Source organism: Pristiophorus japonicus, chromosome 21 (assembly GCF_044704955.1).
Source record: "Pristiophorus japonicus isolate sPriJap1 chromosome 21, sPriJap1.hap1, whole genome shotgun sequence".
Classification (NCBI taxonomy): Eukaryota; Metazoa; Chordata; class Chondrichthyes; family Pristiophoridae; genus Pristiophorus; species Pristiophorus japonicus.
Window position 1 is genome coordinate 38,403,574 of NC_091997.1, and position 19,964 is coordinate 38,423,537.

The 19,964-nt window shown below is 50.1% G+C and overlaps 1 protein-coding gene across 2 annotated transcripts in view; it reads right to left on the minus strand.

Moving 5' to 3' along the window:
- cdk12 (cyclin dependent kinase 12) overlaps window positions 1-19,964 on the minus strand; it is an 83,952-nt gene that overhangs the window by 52,883 nt on the left and 11,105 nt on the right. For both annotated transcript variants that reach the window (XM_070864650.1, XM_070864649.1), the window contains exon 2: window positions 5,640-6,641. In XM_070864650.1, coding sequence (XP_070720751.1) covers window positions 5,640-6,641 — 1,002 coding nt within the window. The remainder of the gene's footprint in view (window positions 1-5,639; window positions 6,642-19,964) is intronic.

Below are 19,964 nucleotides of genomic sequence, written 5' to 3' on the forward strand. Positions count from 1 at the left end.
ATAGTAGATGTGTTTAGCAAATGGATCGAAGCCTACCCTACCCTGGACAATAAGGCTCAAACTGTTGTTAAGGTGTTAATGAGGAAAATTGTTCCTAGATATGGTATCCCAGCTCGACTGAGTCCCGATAATGGCCCTCACTTTATTGGCCAAGTTAACAAAGAATTCTGTTCCCAGATGCGCATTAACCAGCAGCTGCATTGTGCCTACCGACCCCAAGCTGCGGGACTAGTTGAACGTGCTAATCAAACTCTTAAAACCAAGCTTGCAAAACCGGTAGCATCAACCGGACTCAATTGGCTCAAACTCCTTCCCATAGCCCTATTCCAGATCCGAACTACTCCCACCGGTAAGGCTAGACTGACCCCCGCTGAGGTCATTTATGGTAGGCCCCTTAGGACCCCCTGGAATCAGAATGTCCCCTCCACTGTCCAATTCCACCACATGACTGAGGAAATGACCACCTATGTTCTTTCTCTGACTCAGGCTCTGCGAATAGCCCACAACCAGGTTCGAGATGCTCACCTCGACCTCCCAGTTTTACCTGAATCGTCCCTCGTGGCACCAGGGAAGTATGTCCTGATTAAGAAATGGATTCGGAAGGGATTAGAGTCACGATGGGAGGGGCCTTTTCAGGTGTTACTTACTACCCCCACTGCAGCTAAGGTTGAGGGGAGAAGTGCCTGGGTTCACCTGCACCACTGCAAGCTCACCACCCTCTAACGAACCTATTTTACTGGTTATTCTAACTCCTGTTTCTGTTCCAGACTTCCTCTTCTCCATAGCTGAATAAGGTCCTTCCTAGGAGCATCCCGACTAACCGAGTGGGTCCCGAGGAGAACAGTTTGAACCCCTGCCCGTAGTGATAGACAACCAGCTACACCGACGGTGACCTGAGAAGAGAGGCGAGAAAACCGAACTCTTTGAATCAGCAAAATATTCGGACTATTTATCCTTGTCCATAGAGACGCTACAAGAAACATTTTGTTCTCGAGTAATTGTTAACCTAGAGCGATAAGATGAAACTGTGTCTGTGTGCCACAGTCTGTATAGTAGCGTTAGTGTACGTCAGGTGCGGCGCATGGGAAGAGAGACTGAAGCGAGAGCTCCATGTAAACACCTTTTTGTATATGTCTTATGTTTATGCGCGAAATGGGAACTTTTCTAGTTGCTGGGTGTGCTCACATATCCCTATACATTCCAAAGGGGGAATTCCTTTGCGCCCCGTTCCACTGACCCTGTCAAGTGGCTTCTGAGCCAGACTAGCATGAGAGGAGGGGGGCAAAGCAAATACGAAAGATGAAAGACGGGTCAAGAGAGGGATCACGGAGGGCAGGAGGAGCATCATACCGTTACCGTGTGGACAACCACGGGGACCAAGTGGGAGAGTGCTGGGTACCCCATTAGTCAAACGTTCCAGGGACGGTACCAACCACCCTATGACTGTAAAAAGGAACCCCCATTCTTAGTCCTGACCAATACCTCGGGGATCGGGAGGCCAACCGGGAACATATGTTTAACCCGAAATGACACCAGTAGCAAGGGACATATCATAGGGTACAGCGATTGCCCACACAACCTCAACATCACAACAGGTGCACGAGTCACTATCCTCTCTCACCTTCCGAATAAAACAGGTGGAGGTCTCTGGGCCCAGTCTTGGGACCCCAACACAATATATAAGGTAGCGTATAACGGTTGCCTAGGCGATGGACAGGGTCCTGCTATTTGGGATATGTGGTGCCATTTGTGCGGCAAACACGTACCCTGGCGGAAGCACATGCCTCCAGCCGACACAGGCGAGCCCTCACCCCCGCCGAAAGGTTCTTTGGGGTCATGATGTTCCCATTCGGGATAGGATGCACCATGGATGAAGTACAGAACCTAGAGAGGGTATTGGAACAGATAGCCAACTATACTGCTGAAGCTGTGGAGGACATCTCGGCCGAAATGATAGCAATACGGACCGTAGCATTACAAAACCGAATGGCCCTCGATTATCTATTAGCTGAGAAAGGGGGACCGTGTGCCCTGATAGGATCTGAATGTTGCACTTACATTCCCGATAGTTCAGAAAACATAACCAATCTCGCTGATCACATAAGAAGGGAGGTAAAGAAGTTATCCACGCCAGCAGGAGGATCTAGCTGGTTTGATTGGCTATTAGGTGGATCCTGGGGCAATTATTCTCATCGTAGTAATAATTACCTGTTGCTTGATTGTTGGTTGCTTTAACCTTTGTTGTAAAGTCATGATGGCAAGGTTAGCAAACCCTCTTGTGGTCACGGGTTATGATCCAGCAAACTAAAGACCTACTCGACAAGGGGGATCAGGAAAGAGAGTGCGAAAGGCTGAATGCGATACTCCTGGAATAATCCTAAAGGTTATCATGGAATGATAAAAGGGGGGAATGAGAATGTGGGAAAATGTATAGAGACAGTGAAGTGAACAAAGGATTCATGGAAGAATAACATTAAGAATGTCAGACTTCAAATGTTACAACATTGGCACAAATAACAGACTTGCTAGTCACACCAGTCAAATTGCAACAACAACAAGGGTGAAAAAGCTCTTTGTGTAAAAACAGTTAAACAGTTGCTGCTACACATAACCACTTGCCCGTACCTAATTGGGCAAGGAAGGCCAGGTGTCGGCTCGAGTGGACAAAGGGGAGAAAGGATCACAAGAGGATAGGTTGAACTGAATGTCACTCAATTGTATCATGTACCGAAAGTGTATAACCGTTGCGCCCCTACATTGTAATAGGGCTTGTCCGTGGGAAGTGAGTGTACTCTGAAGGGAGAGCGTTCCTTCGTTCTGATAAGTTCCGGCCGGTGAAACAATTAATAAAGTCTGCTTTGTTATAAGCGGCTACGGTGTTCGACTCAGTGAATTCGCTGAACCAGATTGAGAGAAAAGAATCCGAATTAACATCTGCAACAAGAGGAATCTGGCAGTGCTCTGTTTCTGTACCAAGCTTCTAAACAGCCCCATGTCCATTGCCATGTGACCCTAGGGTTCGTTTTCCCAACTGCAATGTCTTTTTATAAACACACAAAATCATTTTTTTAGGGCAACTGGCTGCACGCTTTGCCTGTCAGACTGCATTGAGATGAGTGTATCTCACATATAACCTCTGCTCTCTCACTTATCAACGTGCAACCGGTTGTAGCTGTTCGCAGCCTGCTCCGGCTTCATTGCCAGATTTCACACAGCTCATCATAAACCGACTCACTCATCCACTGCATCCCGCGATGAACAGGACAGAGAGAGGATGAGACACAATCGAGCACAGAATCCCAGGTCTAGGTCGGAGGTGTACATCCCACCATAGATCAGTTTAAACGCAGCACCGCACTGCACTGCACGAGGAAGGACACTGTAAACGCAGCACCGCATTGCACTGGAGGAAGGACAGTGTAAACGCAGCACCGCACTGCACTGGAGGAAGGACGGTGTAAATGCAGCACCGCTCTGCACAAGGACAGTGTAAACGCAGCACCGCACTGCACGAGGAAGGACAGTGTAAACGCAGAACTGCACTGCACTATAGGAAGGACAGTGCAAATGCAGCACCGCACTGCACTGGAGGAAGGACAGCATAAACGCAGCACCACTCTGCACTGGAGGAAGGAGAGTGTAAACGCAGCACCGCACTGCACTGGAGGAAAGACAGCGTAAACACAGCACCGCACGAGGAAGGAGAGTGTAAACGCAGCACCGCACTGGAGGAAGGACAGCCTAAACGCAGCACCGCACTGCACGAGGAAGGAGAGTGCAAACACAGCATCGCGCTGCACTGGAGGAAGGACAGTGTAAACGCAGCGCCGCACTGCACAAGGAAGGACAGCGTAAACGCAGCACCGCACTGCACTGGAGGAAGGACAGCGTAAATGCAGCACCGCACTACACTGGAGGAAGGACAGCGTAAACACAGCACCGCACTGCACTGGAGGAAGGACAGCGTAAACATAGCACTGCACTGCAGAAAGGACAGTGTAAACGCAGCACTGCACGAGGAAGGACAGTGTAAACGCAGCACCACACTGCACGAGGAAGGACAGCGTAAACACAGCACCACAGTGCACTGAAGGGCAGCGTAAATGCAGCACTGCTCTGCATGAGGAAGGACAGTGTAAACGCAGCACCGCACTGCACTGGAGGAAGGACAGCATAAACGCAGCACCGTACTGCACTGGAGGAAGGAGAGTGTAAACGCAGCACCACACTGCACTGCAGGAAGGACAGCGTAAACGCAGCACCGTACTGCACGAGGAAGGAGTGTGTAAACACAGCACCGCACTGCACGAGGAAGGAGAGTGTAAACGCAGGATAATGGACTAGACTATCATTTAGCCCACAGTGCAGTGTTCTACATGCCTTCACACTCCACACCTCACGGAGCGTCTGCCTCTCTCTGCCGCGAGAGAATCCTTTGGAAAGTGCGCTTAGATGTGAAGTTCTGTGAACCAGTTTGGAAACCCCCCCCTCATTGGAGCAACTCTCAAGGGCTGACAAACTGCGCAGATAGCAATAGCAGCCAGTCGCTGCCACATTAGCAGTTCTGGCATTCTGGCCTGTGTGAGAATGGACAGAGAGGGCAATCACAGCTCCGCCAAACCGCAAAGTGTTCGTTGTTATTTTAAGCAGGAATGTCGCAGGGCAGTTAGACTGTTCACCACAGGTCATTCCCGGAGCGCGGACAGCTCATTCCCAGAGCGCGTACAGCTCATTCCCGGAGTGCATACAGCTCATTGCCGGAGTGTGTACAGGATTCCATTCTAAATGCCATCATGCAATTTATTTTTGCCGATTTAATAAATGTTCCCAAAATCACGTCATCGCCCACTCCAACTCATTCTCTCCGCGGACCTGAAAACTGAGGCACATGCCACCCCCTCCCAGCCCTTCCCCTCCCCACCCCTCCCCCACCCAATCCCCCGGCCCCTCCCCTCCCTCCCATTCCACCGGCCCCTCCCCTTTCTCTCCCACCCCTTCCCTCGGCCCCTCCCCACCCTCCCCATCCCTTCCCCCGGCCCCTCCCATCCCTCCTCCACTCCCTCCCAGCCCCCTCCCCTCCCCCACCCATTCTCCCAGCCCCTCCCCTCTCCCCCATCCTCCTGCGTCATTCCTTCAGCATTTAAAACCCATGTTTGGTGTCAACAGATTGCTACGCCTTGATTCACCATTTCATTCTTTGCGGTACCCTACACTATGGCCTCTCTTGTGCTGTCTCATGCCCTCCTCCCCATTCAATGCAAACCCATCACTGGCCCAAACAACCTGGTGTTCATGAAGAATTCTGTCATTTCAATGCAATAAAACTAATTTCATCTGATGTCAGGTTTGTTGGCGAAGTTCTACCGTCACCAGATCCCAGAGAGCACACAGTGATGGTCAGACACGGGTGCTTCCCCCATTACTCTGTGATAAAAATGCCACCTTGTGCCTTTCACGTAACTTTTTTGTTATTCCAGACAAGACAATGTCTGTAGCTGCGTTGACAGAGACTGATAGAAAAGCACGATCATAAAACAGAGGCCAGGTCTGCGATGACAATCTGCAAAAATGTTGAGAATAAACCCGCTTGTTCTGACTGCTGATGCAGTAACCAATGTTTCCCAACACAAATTTCTTACCTTTCTATATCATCCTCCCCAGGCAGGAGCGGAGGCAGGGGCAGTGGTGGCAGTGTTGAAGTCAGCAAGGGCATTACTGAGTTCAGCATGGGTGGCATGGGAAGCGCACTGCCCAACACTGTGGTCCGTGGTGGCGGTTGCTGTGAGATGGTCGGTGGGTGTGTCGAGACTGGTGCAGAAGCTAAAATGGGTGGTGGTAGCAGTACAGGTAGCGGCGGTAATGGCAATGACAAGGTCACTGGGAGCAGCGGGAGCTGCACTGCCGCTATCGGTGGTGGCGGCTCAGTCAGAATCTCTGGCGGAGGCTGTGATTGGTTAAGAGTCACCGGCGGTAGGGGAGGTGGTGGTGGTTGTACTGGGGCCGGCGGCAGCGTTGCCGGGGGAGACGGTGGAGGTAACGGCGGAGGAGCGGAACCAGAAGGAGGAAGCGGAGGCTTTTCCGGATCGCTTTCGTTCGGTAATGGCGGCAAACTCTTCTCCTTCGCTGTTGCCAGCTCACATTTCACCACCGGTGATCTAGATTCTTTCACCACTGCCGCCAATGGGGACAGTACTGGTTTATCCTCGACTATTTCAGGCATGACTTTAATCTCTGGGACCATCTCTTCAGCAATGTCTTTCTCTTTATTTACAGTCAAAGAGTTTGAGGTTTCAATAGGTGATGGTGGCTTCTCGCTCTTAATTATTTTAGCCGATTTTTTCACGTCTTTAAGTGTCGTTGTAGAGGCGGTGCCACTGGAACAAGCACCGTGTGCGCTCGCTTTACAAACACTCCCAGCCGACACTTTAGGCTCCTTTGAGTCTTTTGCACCGGTCTTGGCAGCAACGGCAGCTCTCGCTCTCTTGGTTTTGCTCAGCTCAGCGCCAAGGCTCGACTTGAGGGTAAATCGGCTGGGGGAAATACTGGAATGCCTACTTCGCGATCGCGACTGCCTGTGTTTGCTGTGTGACCGCGAGTGCCTCGAGTACAACGGGCTCCGGCTCCTCGACTTCGCCGACCTCCTGCAAAGAGGTAAAGTCTCAATTAAAATCTGAACAATTCCGGTCACCTACGTAATTGCAGGTGTCAAGTAACAACCGGGGACCGAGACACGCATGTGCATGCACACGCACACACGCCCGCGCACGCACAGACACACACGCACACACAGGTCTGCACTCATCGTCATTTGGTTAACAGTGAACAAATTCTGTCATCGCAAATCCAACGCTAGGCCGAAGCAGACAATACACCCATACTCAGTCAGCTTGAACAGGTGCATCACTCACTACCTCACAGGCTTGCACTGCTTCACAGTAACGCAACACAATGCAGGGGCCTGCAACAGTTTGGAACTGTGGCATCAACAAGACAGCCCATTGGCCATTTACACTCTATTTCTCATTATGCACAACTCCATGCCCCCATTCAGAGCCGGCCCAGCCAAGGGTTGCTGATCACGCTTCCCTTCACGTCCCTTTAGAAACGGGCACTCGCTGAGCTTCAGGGCAAACTGCAGTCCTGACCCACAGCTCATCACTTCACGCGTTGGAGGCGTCCATGAACAGCCCTCGCTGGCTGGGGATTGACGCCCATAAAAACACTGAGCAACAGGGGCTCAAAGTAAGGGAGTGTGTTCGAGAATACGGGTCGGAGCTGTAACAAAGAGAGGCTGCAAAGAATACAGCCACCTCAGCTCAATCAGAAACTGGGTCAGATATAATGCAGTGCTTTAAACTGTCCGAGCACTGACCAGACTACCCAGAATCCAGGTGAGATAAACTCCACACACACACATGCAGTGATAAACTCCACACACACACAGTGATAAACTCCACACATACACACACACAGTGATAAACTCCGCACGCACACACACACACAGTGATAAACTCCACACACACACACACAAGAACATAATAGGTTCATTAAGATCATGGCTGATCTGATCACAGACTCAGCTCCACTTCCCCACCCGCTTCCCTTATCTTTTAAGAAACTGTCTATTTCTGTCTTAAATTTATTCAATGTCCCAGCTTCCACAGCTCTCTGAGGCAGCGAATTCCACAGATTTACAACCCTCAGAGAAGAAATTTCTCCCCATCTCAGTTTTAAATGGGTAGCTTTTTATTCTAAGATCATGCCCTCTAGTTCTAGTCTCCCTCATCAGTGGAAACATCCTCTCTGCATCCACCTTGTCAAGCCCCCTCATAATCTTATACGTTTCGATAAGATCACATTCTTCAGAAAACCTACTCAACCTTTTCTCATAAGTCAACCACCTTATCCCCAGAATCAACCTAGTGAACCTTCTCTGAACTGCCTCCAAAGCAAGTATATCCTTTCATAAATATGGAAACCAAAACTGCACGCAGTATTCCAGGTGTGGCCTCACCAATACCTTATTTAGCTGTAGCAAGACTTCCCTGCTTTTATACTCCATCCCCTTTGCAATAAAGGCCAAGGTACCATTGGCCTTCCTGATCACTTGCTGTACCTGCATACTAACCTTTTGTGTTTCATGCACATGTACCCCCAGGTCCCGCTGTACTGCAGCACTTTGCAATCTTTTGCCATTTAAATAATAACTTGCTCTTTGATTTTTTTTCTGCCAAAGTGCATGTCCTCACACTTTCCAACATTATACTGCATCTGCCAAATTTTTGCCCACTCATTTAGCCTGTCTAAGTCCTTGTGCAGATTTTTTGTGTCCTCCTCACATATTGCTTTTCCTCCCATCTTTGCATTGTCAGCAAACTTGGCTACGTTACATTCTTCCCTTCTTCCAAGTCGTTAATATAGATTGTAAATAGTTGGGGTCCCAGCACTGATCCCTGCGGCACCCCACTAGTTATTGGTTGCCAAGAGAATGAACCATTTACCCTGACTCTCTGTTTTCTGTTAGTTAGCCAATCCTCTATCCATGTTAATGTATTACCCCCAACCCGGTGAACTTTTATCTTGTGCAGTAACCTTTTATGTGGCACCTTGTCAAATGCCTTCTGGAAGTCCAAATACACATCCACTGGTTCCCCTTTGTCCACCCTGTTTGTTACAATCTCGAAGAACTCCAGCAAATTTGTCAAGCATGACTTCCCCTTCATAAATCCATGCTGACTCTGCCTGACCGAATTTTGCTTTTCCAAATGCCCTGCTACTGCTTCTTTAATAATGGACTCCAACATTTTCCCAACCACAGATGTTAGGCTAACTGGTCTATAGTTTCCTGCTTTTTGTCTGCCTCCTTAGGGGCTACATTTGCAGTTTTCCAATCTGCTGGGTCCTCCCCAGAATCCAGGGAATTTTGGTAAATTACAACCAATGCATCACACACACACACACACACTGTGATTAATTTCACACACACACAGTGATAAACTCGCCACACACACACACTGTGATACACTCCGCGCACACACACTGTGATAAACTCCCCACGCACACACACTGTGACACACTCCGCGCACACACACACTGTGATACACTCCGCGCACACACACACTGTGATAAACTCCCCACACACACATACAAACACACATTGTGATAAACTCCCCACACACACTGTGATACACTCAGCGCGCACACACTGTGATAAACTCCCCACACACACATACACACACACACTGTGATAAACTCCCCCCCACACACACACAGTGATAAACTCCCCCCCACACACACTGTGATACACTCCGCGCACACACACTGTGATAAACTCCCCACACACACACACTGTGACACACTCCGCGCACACACACACTGTGATAAACTCCCCACACACACATACTGTGATAAACTCCCCACACACACTGTGATACACTCAGCGCGCACACACTGTGATAAACTCGCCACACACACACACTGTGATACACTCCGCGCACACACACTGTGATAAACTCCCCACGCACACACACTGTGACACACTCCGCGCACACACACACTGTGATACACTCCGCGCACACACACACTGTGATAAACTCCCCACACACACATACAAACACACACTGTGATAAACTCCCCACACACACTGTGATACACTCCGCGCGCACACACTGTGATAAACTCCCCCCCACACACACACAGTGATAAACTCCCCCCCCACCCCACACACACAGTGATAAACTCCCCCCCCACCCCACCCCACACACACACTGTGATAAACTCCCCCCCACACACACACTGTGATAAACTCCCCCCCTCCCACATACACACACACTGTGATAAACTCCCCCCCACCCCACACAAACACACTGTGATAAACTCCCTCCCCCACACACACACTGTGATAAACTCCCCCCCCCCACACACACTGTGATAAACTTCCCCCCCTCACACAGTGATAAACTTCCCCCCCACACACACACACACACACACTGTGATAAACTCCCCCCCCCCACACACAAACACACTGTGATAAACTCCACCCCTCCCCCCACACACACACAGTGATAAACTCCCCCCTCCACACACCCCCCCAACACACACACACACTGTGACTAACTCCCCACACTCACCATGTCTCCCCCCCACCTCGGCAGGTCTGCCGCTGCCCCACCCCTCTCAGGCAGGTGTGACCAAGTCCCGTGCTGCACCCCGCCTGGGTGCTCTGGGCCCTGCCGGCACTGGAGTGTCGGTGTTCTGGAGCCTCTTTGACCATGGCCCTGCAGTTTGTGATTTCACCAGATATTAATCGCTGCCGGAACAGAAAAATCCAACCTCACTGACGCTGTGCTGACGGCTACATCAGCGACCTCTGCCTTGCTGCCTGTAAAAATCCCTGCATCATCTCAATGTGTTCTCCACCCACAATATTCCCAATATCCCTGCACTTGCAGCTCCTCGCCATCCCTTCAAAGCTCTCCTGCCCCCCCCCCCCCTCCGCTGCTGCGTTTGCCCCCTTGTCCTCTTTTCTTCTCGACGAGCAGAATCCAAACAACAGCAACCCTAAATATCGCTGCAGCAGTGCAGATTCGCTGCTGCTGCACACTGTCACTGTCGCAGCTTCAAGGCCGAGGCTCAGACGTGAGCCCCCTGACAATTCCAGGCCAACTGAGAGGGAGCTTCAGCATGGTCCTAGTGCCCTTCTCATTCAACACAATGGATGTGTAGCTGAGAGCTGTGTGTTCCAACATGCTGAAAGTGGCGTTGGGTGGCTGGTTACCGTAACCGGGTGCCCACTGTCCTGTCCGCACACATTCGCTGACAGTGTTCGACTTGCACAGCCTGCTCCCACCTTGGACAGAGAATACCAGAGTCTGCAGGACACACCCAACGGGGCAGCCATGTTTCAAAATCAGGGGGCAGCCATGTTTCAAAATCAGGGAGCCGAGATGAAATAAACACAATTTTCATTTATATAGCGCATTTAACATCCTAAAATGTCCCACGGTGCTTCAGAGGGGCGTTAGCAAACAAAATTTGACACCAAGCCAAAGAAAGGGAATATCATGGAGTGGTTGAGGCGCATAGCGTAGATGCCTTTATGGGGAAGCCAGATAAACACATGAGGAAGAAGGGAACAGAAGGATATGGTGATGGGGCGATATGAAGTAGGGTGGGAGGAGGCTCGTGTGGAGCATAAACATTGGCGCGGATAAGATGGGCCGAATGGCCTATTTCGATGCTGTAGATTCAATGTCAAAAGTTTTAAGGAGCATCTTAAAGGAGGAGAGAGGGGTGGAGAGATTTAAAGGAGGAGAGAGGGGTGGAGAGATTTAAAGGAGGAGAGAGGGGTGGAGAGATTTAAAGGAGAGAGGGGTGGAGAGATTTAAAGGAGCAGAGAGGGGTGGAGAGATTTAAAGGAGCAGAGAGGGTGGAGAGATTTAAAGGAGCAGAGAGGGTGGAGAGATTTAGGGAAGCAATTCTAAAGCTTAGAAGCTCAGCAGCTGAGGGTGTGGCTGCTAACGGTGGAGTAATGAAAATCGAGGATGCTCAAGAGGGCAGAATTGGAGAAGTGCAGAGATCACGAAGGGATGTAGGGCTGGAGGAGGTTACAGAGAAATGGAGGGGCGAGGCCATGGAGGGATTGAGAATTTTAAATTCGAGGCGTTGCCGGACTGAGAGCCAATGTAGGTCAGCGAGCACAGGGGGTGAACGGGTGAACAGGTGCAAGTTAGGATATGGGCAGCTGAACTTTGGATGAGCTGACGTGTATGGAAGATTTTGATATATATTAATGATCTGGATTTGGGTATGCAGGGTACAATTTCAAAGTTTGCAGATAACACGAAACTCAGAAATGTAGTGACCAATGAGGATGTGGACAGACCGTGAAATGGACAGACCGATGGCAGATGCAATTTAACACAGTGAAGTAATTCATTTTGGTAGAAAGAATGAGGAGAGGCAATATAAACGATTTTAAAAGGGTGCAGGAACATAGGGACCTGCGGACGTATGTACTCAAATCTTTGAAGGAGACAGGACAAGTTGGGAAGGCTGTTAAAAAAGCACATGGGATACTGGGCTTTATAAACTATGGCATGGAGTACAAGAGACAGGAAGTTACGCTAAACCTTTATACAACACTGGTTCGGCCCCAGCTGGAGTGTTGTGTCCAATTCTGGGCACCACACTTTACTGAGATGTGAAGACCCTGGAGAGGGGCAGAGGAGATTTATTACAATGGTAACGTGGTTGAGGGATTTTAGTTTTGTGGAGAGACTGGAGAAGCTCGGGTTGTTCTCCTTAGAATATAGAAAGCTAAGAGGAGATTTAATCGAGGTGTTCGAATTCATGAAGGGCTTGATAGAGTAAACAAGGAGAAACTGTTTCCAGTGGCAGGAGGGTCAGGACCAGAGGACATAAATTTAAGGTGACTGACAAAAGTACCAGAGGGAAGTTAAGGGGAATTATTTTACGCAGCGAGTTGTTGTGATCGGGAACGCGCTGCCTGAAAGGGCGGTGGGAGCAGATTCAATAGTGACATTCAAACGGGAATTGGATAAATATCTGAAGGGGGTAAAAGTTTGTCGGGCTATGGGGAAAGAGCAGGGGGTTGTGACTAATTAGATAGCGCTTTCTATGCTCTATAATTCTATGAGGATGCAAAGTGGGAGGCCGGCCAAGAGAGCGTTGCATTAGTCAAGTCTACAGTAACAAAGGCATGGATGAGGCTTTCAGCAGCGGATGAGCTGAGTCAAGGGTGGAGGCGGGCGATGTTACGGAGGGGGAGGTTGGAGGTCTCAGTGATGGAGAGGAGATAGGGCCAGAAGCTCAGCTCAGGGTCAAATAGGCCACTGGAGTTCGAACTGTCTGGTGCAGCCTGAGACAGTGTCCAGGGAGAGGGATGGAGTCGGTGGCCAGAGAACGGAGTTTGTGGCGGGGACCAAAGGCAATGACTTTGGTCTTCCCAATGTTTAATTGGAGGAAATTTCTGCTAATCCAGGACTGGATGTCAGACAGGCAGTCTGACAAATAACAGGCAGTGTAGGGGCCTCAGCAAGAATCCAGGTGTTCAGCAGCAGAGAGATTGAAGAAATCCACGTCTGAAAGAAATGGGTATCACGTCTTAATCACATGGAATTCTACTGTTCCATCCCTGGGTTATGGGTCAACTCCCACAAACGTAATCCACTCAGACTGGGAGAGACTGACACTACTGAACCCAAGGAGGTAACAATCCCTCAACCTCACTGTGTCCCCATATCCCTCAACCTCACTGTCACCCCATATCCCTCAACCTCACTGTCACCCCATATCCCTCAACCTCACCATGTCCCCATATCCCTCAACCTCACCATCACCCCATATCCCTCAACCTCACTGTCACCCCATATCCCTCAACCTCACCATGTCCCCATATCCCTCAACCTCACCGTGTCCCCATATCCCTCAACCTCACCGTGTCCTTATATCCCTCAACCTCACCGTGTCCCCATATCCCTCAACCTCACCGTGTCCTTATATCCCTCAACCTCACCGTGTCCCCATATCCCTCAACCTCACCGTGTCCCTATATCCCTCAACCTCACCATGTCCCCATATCCCTCAACCTCACCGTGTCCCCATATCCCTCAACCTCACCGTGTCCCCATATCCCTCAACCTCACCATGTCCCCATATCCCTCAACCTCACCGTGTCCTTATATCCCTCAACCTCACCGTGTCCCCATATCCCTCAACCTCACCATCTCCCCATATCCCTCAACCTCAGTCACCCCATATCCCTCAACCTCACTGTCTCCCCATATCCCTCAACCTCACCGTGTCCCCATATCCCTCAACCTCACCGTGTCCCCATATCCCTCAACCTCACCGTGTCCCCATATCCCTCAACCTCACTGTCACCCCATATCCCTCAACCTCACTGTCACCCCATATCCCTCAACCTCACTGTCACCCCATATCCCTCAACCCCACCGTGTCCCCATATCCCTCAACCTCACCGTCTCCCCATATCCCTCAACCTCAACATGTCCCCATATCCCTCAACCTCACCGTGTCCCCATATCCCTCAACCTCACTGTCTCCCCATATCCCTCAACCTCACCGTCTCCCCATATCCCTCAACCCCAAATACCTACCTTCTCCCGATATCCCTCAATGTCTAATTGTCTCGAACCCATTACACTGACTGTCCCATTGTCCTCCCCTTTGGGTGAAAACAATTCTCTGACTTCCCTTCTCACTCCTACTTTCTCCAGTTTTAACGTATCCCTGGGATTTGAACCCCTCCCCACAGGAAACATTTCTCTGGATCAGTCTGTTAGATCCGTCAATCCGGCCACCTCAAAACCTCAGCTTTTTCAAAGAAAATTATCCTGACTTCCTGAACCTTTGCTCAGAACCAATATCCAGAATTTACTGCTCAAGGGTTATGTTTCGAACCTTAACCAGTAGTGATCCCTTGGAATGATCTGTGTGAAAATGAACAAATAAATCAGCTCTCCCGAGAAACAGGAAGTGCTCCTGCCTGGTTCACTCTCCAGCTCTAAGCTGAGTGGCCATGTGGCAACCTCTCCCAATACATACATCGCCACTGGCCAGCATCTCACCACTGGTGTAGCTATGGGACTGACCGATCGCCCAGAGCACAACCATGGGGCAGCAGTCAGTCCACAGCCCCACACTTCGCTGTCACAGGACCATCGGTCAGGATTCAGGGGCCATTTGGGGGGGAAATTCAACAACAACTTACATTTATATAGCGCATTTAACATAGCAAAACGTCCCAGGGTGCTTAATAAGAGCGATATCAATAAAAACATTTTTGACACCAAGCCACATAAGGAAACATTGGGATAGAGACAGACTTTAAGGAGCATCTTAAAGAAGGAGAGGTAGAGGTGTTTAGGGAGGGAATTCCAGAGCTTGAGGCCCAGACGGCCTCCAATGGTGGAGCGATTAAAATCGGGGATGCTCAAGAGGCCAGAATTAGAGGAGCGCAGAGATCTCAAGAGGCTTGGAGGAGGTTACAGAGATAGGGAGGAGCAAGGCCATGGAGGGATTTGAAAACAAGGACGAGAATTTTTTTTAAATCGAGGTGTTGTTGGACTGGAGGCCAATGTAGGTCTGCGAGCTCAGGGGTGATGGGTGAATGGGACTTGGTGTGAGTTAAGACACAGGCAGCAGAATTTTGGCCGAGCACAAGTTTATGTCAGATGGAAGATGGGAGGGCAGCCAGGAGAGTGTTGGAATAGTCAAATCTGGAGGTAATAAAGGCAGGGTGAGAGTTTCAGCGGCAGATATTCAGTGCAATAAGTGGCCATTAGACCAGGGCAAAGAACAAGTTCTACTTCCCGGTCAACCTCATCTCAGTCTGACAACAACAACTTATATTTATATAGCACCTTTAACGTAGTGAAACATCCCAAGGCACTTCACAGGAGTATTATGAGATAAAAATTTGACACAGAGCCACATAAGGAGAAATTAGTGTAGGTGAAAGAGGTCGGTTTTAAGGAGCGCCTTGAAGGGGGAAAGAGAGGTAGAGAGATTTAGGGAGGGAGTTCCAGAGCTTAGGGCCCAGGCAACAGAAGGCACGGCCACCAATGGTTGAGCGATTATAATCAGGGATGCTCAAGAGGGCAGAATTGGAGGAGCAGACATCTCGGGGGGTTGAGGGGCTGGAGGAGATCAGAGAGATAGGATGGGGCAAGGTCATGGAGCGATTTGAAAATAAGGATGAGAATTTTGAAATCGAGGCGCTGCTTAACCGGGAGCCAATGTAGGTCAGCGAGCACAGGGGGTGATGGGTGAGCGGGACTTGGTGCAAGTTAGGAGGGGCAGCAGAGTTTTAGATCACCTCTAGTTTACGTAGGGTAGAATGTGGGAGACCAGCCGGGGTTGCATTGGAATGGTCACGTCTAGAGGTAACAAAGGCACGGATGAGGGTTTCAGCAGCAGATGAGCTGAGGCAGGGGCGGACATGGGCGACATTACGGAGGTGGAAATAGGCGGTCTTAGTTATGCCGCAGATATGTGGCCGGAAGCTCATTTCAAGGTCAAATATGACACCAAGGTTGCAAACAGTCTGGTTCAGCCTCAAGCAGAAGTTGGGGAGAGGGATGAAGTCAGTGCGAACGGAGTTTGTGGCGGGGACCGAAAACAATGGCTTCGATCTTCCCAATATTCAACTGGAGAAAATTTCTGTTCATCCAGAACTGGATGTGGGACAAGCAGTCTGCCTATATAGAGACCGTGGAGGGGTGGAGAGAAGTGGGGGTGAGGTAGAGCTGGGTGTCATCAGCGTAAATGACCTACAATCTGATGCAAGGAAGGTCATCCTGGAAGAAAAGTCAGTAACCAGAAATGGATTTAAGGTGATTGGCAAAAAAAACAGGGGGGAGAAGAGGAGAATATTTTTACACAACAAGCTGTTACGATCGGGAACATGCTGCCTGAAAGGGCGGTGGGAGCAGAGTCAATAATAACTTTCAAAAGCGAATTTGATAAAATACTTGAAAAGGAAAAATTTGCCAGGCTTTGGGGAAAGAGCGGGGGGAGTGGGACTAATTGGTCGCTCATTCACAGAGCCGGCACAGGCACGACGAGCCGAGTGGCCTCCTTCGTTGCTATTAAAATAACAAAGGGATTTCGACAGATTAAGTGAATGGGCAAAACTGGCAAATGGATTTCAATGTAGGCAAATGTCAGGTCACCCATTTTGGACCTAAAAATGGATAGAATAGGGCACTTTCTAAATGGTAAAAAGTGGAGGGCCAAAGTGACTCAGGGGGTCCAGGTACATAGATCATTAAAATGTCATGAACAGGTACAGAAAATAATCAAAAAGGCTAATGGAATGCTGGCCTTTATATCCAGAGGACCAGAATACAAGGGGGTAGAAGTTATGCTGCAGCTGTACAAAGCCCTGGTTAAACCACACATGGAGCACTGTGAGCAGTGCTGGGCACCACACCTGGAGCACTGTGAGCAGTGCTGGGCACCACACCTGGAGCACTGTGAGCAGTGCTGGGCACCACACCTGGAGCACTGTGAGCAGTGCTGGGGCACCACACCTGGAGCACTGTGAGCAGTGCTGGGCACCACACCTGGAGCACTGTGAGCAGTGCTGGGCACCACACCTGGAGCACTGTGAGCAGTGCTGGGGCACCACACCTGGAGCACTGTGAGCAGTGCTGGGCACCACACCTGGAGCACTGTGAGCAGTGCTGGGCACCACACCTGGAGCACTGTGAGCAGTGCTGGGCACCACACCTGGAGCACTGTGAGCAGTGCTGGGGCACCACACTTGGAGCACTGTGAGCAGTGCTGGGGCACCACACCTGGAGCACTGTGAGCAGTGCTGGGCACCACACCTGGAGCACTGTGAGCAGTGCTGGGCACCACACCTGGAGCACTGTGAGCAGTGCTGGGCACCACACCTGGAGCACTGTGAGCAGTGCTGGGGCACCACACCTGGAGCACTGCTGGGCACCACACCTGGAGCACTGTGAGCAGTGCTGGGCACCACACCTGGAGCACTGTGAGCAGTGCTGGGCACCACACCTGGAGCACTGTGAGCAGTGCTGGGGCACCACACCTGGAGCACTGCTGGGCACCACACCTGGAGCACTGTGAGCAGTGCTGGGCACCACACCTGGAGCACTGCTGGGCACCACACCTGGAGCACTGTGAGCAGTGCTGGACACCACACCTGGAGCACTGTGAGCAGTGCTGGGGCACCACACCTGGAGCACTGTGAGCAGTGCTGGGGCACCACACCTGGAGCACTGCTGGGCACCACACCTGGAGCACTGTGAGCAGTGCTGGGCACCACACCTGGAGCACTGTGAGCAGTGCTGGGGCACCACACCTGGAGCACTGTGAGCAGTGCTGGGGCACCACACCTGGAGCACTGCTGAGCACCACACCTGCAGCATTGTGATCAGTGCTGGGCACCACACCTGGAGCACTGCTGGGGCACCACACCTGGAGCACTGTGAGCAGTGCTGGGCACCACACCTGGAGCACTGTGAGCAGTGCTGGGCACCACACCTGGAGCACTGTGAGCAGTGCTGGGCACCACACCTTCGGAAGGATATATTTGTGCCCGTAGTGTGGGTTTACCAGAATGACACCTGGACTCCTGGGAGTAAATTCCGAGAAGAGATTACACAAACTCGGGTTGTATTCCCGAGAATTTAGAAGGTTAAGGGATGATCTGATCAAAGCTTTCAAGACATTAAGGGGAACAGATAGGGTAGATAGAAAGAAAGTATTCCCGCTGGTTGGGGAGTCTAGGACTCGGGGGCACAGGCTAAAAATTAGAGCCAGACCTTTCAGGAGTGAAATTAGGAACCACTTCTACACACAAAGGGTTTGGAACTCTCTTCCGCAAACGGCAATCAATACTAGATCAATTGTTAATTTTAAATATGAGATTAATAGATTTTTGCTAACCAAAGGTATTAAGGGATATGGGCCACAGGTGGGTATATGGAGTTAGGTCGTAGATCAGCCATGAGCTCATTGAATGGTGGAACAGGCTCCAGGGATGAAATGGCCGACTCGTGTTCCTATGTTCCTATTTGATTCTATGAAAACCTTGGAGCAACAGAGATAGGCTGACCATGCAACATGCCAAATTATTCAGCAAAATCACACATACCCAACCCATGTATTCTCCAAACAAAACCACCTATATTTTCGGCAGATATAACCCGTGCAATAGTGTACACACAGATATAACCCGTACAACAGTGTGCACACAGATATAACCCGTGCAACAGTGTGCACACAGATATAACCCGTGCAATAGTGTACACACAGATATAACCCGTGCAATAGTGTACACACAGATATAACCCGTACAATAGTGTGCACACAGATATAACCCGTGCAACAGTGTACACACAGATATAACCCGTGCAACAGTGTACACACAGATATAACCCGTGCAACAGTGAACACACAGATATAACCCGTGCAACAGTGAACACACAGATATAACCCGTGCAACAGTGTACATAAGAACATAAGAACATAAGAATTAGGAACAGGAGTAGGCCATCTAGCCCCTCGAGCCTGCTCCGCCATTCAATAAGATCATGGCTGATCTGGTCGTGGACTCAGCTCCACTTACCCGCCCTCTCCCCGTAACCCTTAATTCCCTTATTGCTTAAAAATCTATCTATCTTTGACTTGAAAACATTCAATGAGCCAGCCTCAACTGCTTCCTTGGGCAGAGAATTCCACAGATTCACAACCCTCTGGGAGAAGAAATTCTTTCTCAACTCGGTTTTAAATTGGCGCCTCCGTATTTTGAGGCTGTGCCCCCTAGTTCTAGTCTCCCCCACCAATGGAAACAACCTCTCTGCCTCTATCTTGTCTATCCCTTTCATGATTTTAAATGTTTCTATAAGATCACCCCTCATCCTTCTGAACTCCAAGGAGTAAAGACCCAGTTTACTCAATTTATCATCATAAGGTAACCCCCTCATTTCTCGAATCAGCCTAGTGAATCGTCTCTGTACCCCTTCCAAAGCTAGTATATCCTTCCTTAAGTAAGGTGACCAAAACTGCACGCAGTACTCCAAGTGCGGCCTTACCAATACCTTATACAGTTGCAGCAGGACCTCCCTGCTTTTGTACTCTATCCCTCTCGCAATGAAGGCCAACATTCCATTCGCCTTCCTGATTACCTGCTGCACCTGCAAACTAACCTTTTGGGATTGATGCACAAGGACCCCCAGGTCCCTCTGCACCACAGCATGTTGTAATTTCTCCCCATTCAAATAATATTCCCTTTTAATGTTTTTTTCCCCCAAGGTGGATGACCTCACACTTTCCGACATTGTATTCCATCTGCCAAACCTTAGCCCATTCGCTTAACCTATCCAAATCTCCTTGCAGTCTCTCTGAGTCCTCTACACAACCCGCTTTCCCACTAATCTTAGTGTCAT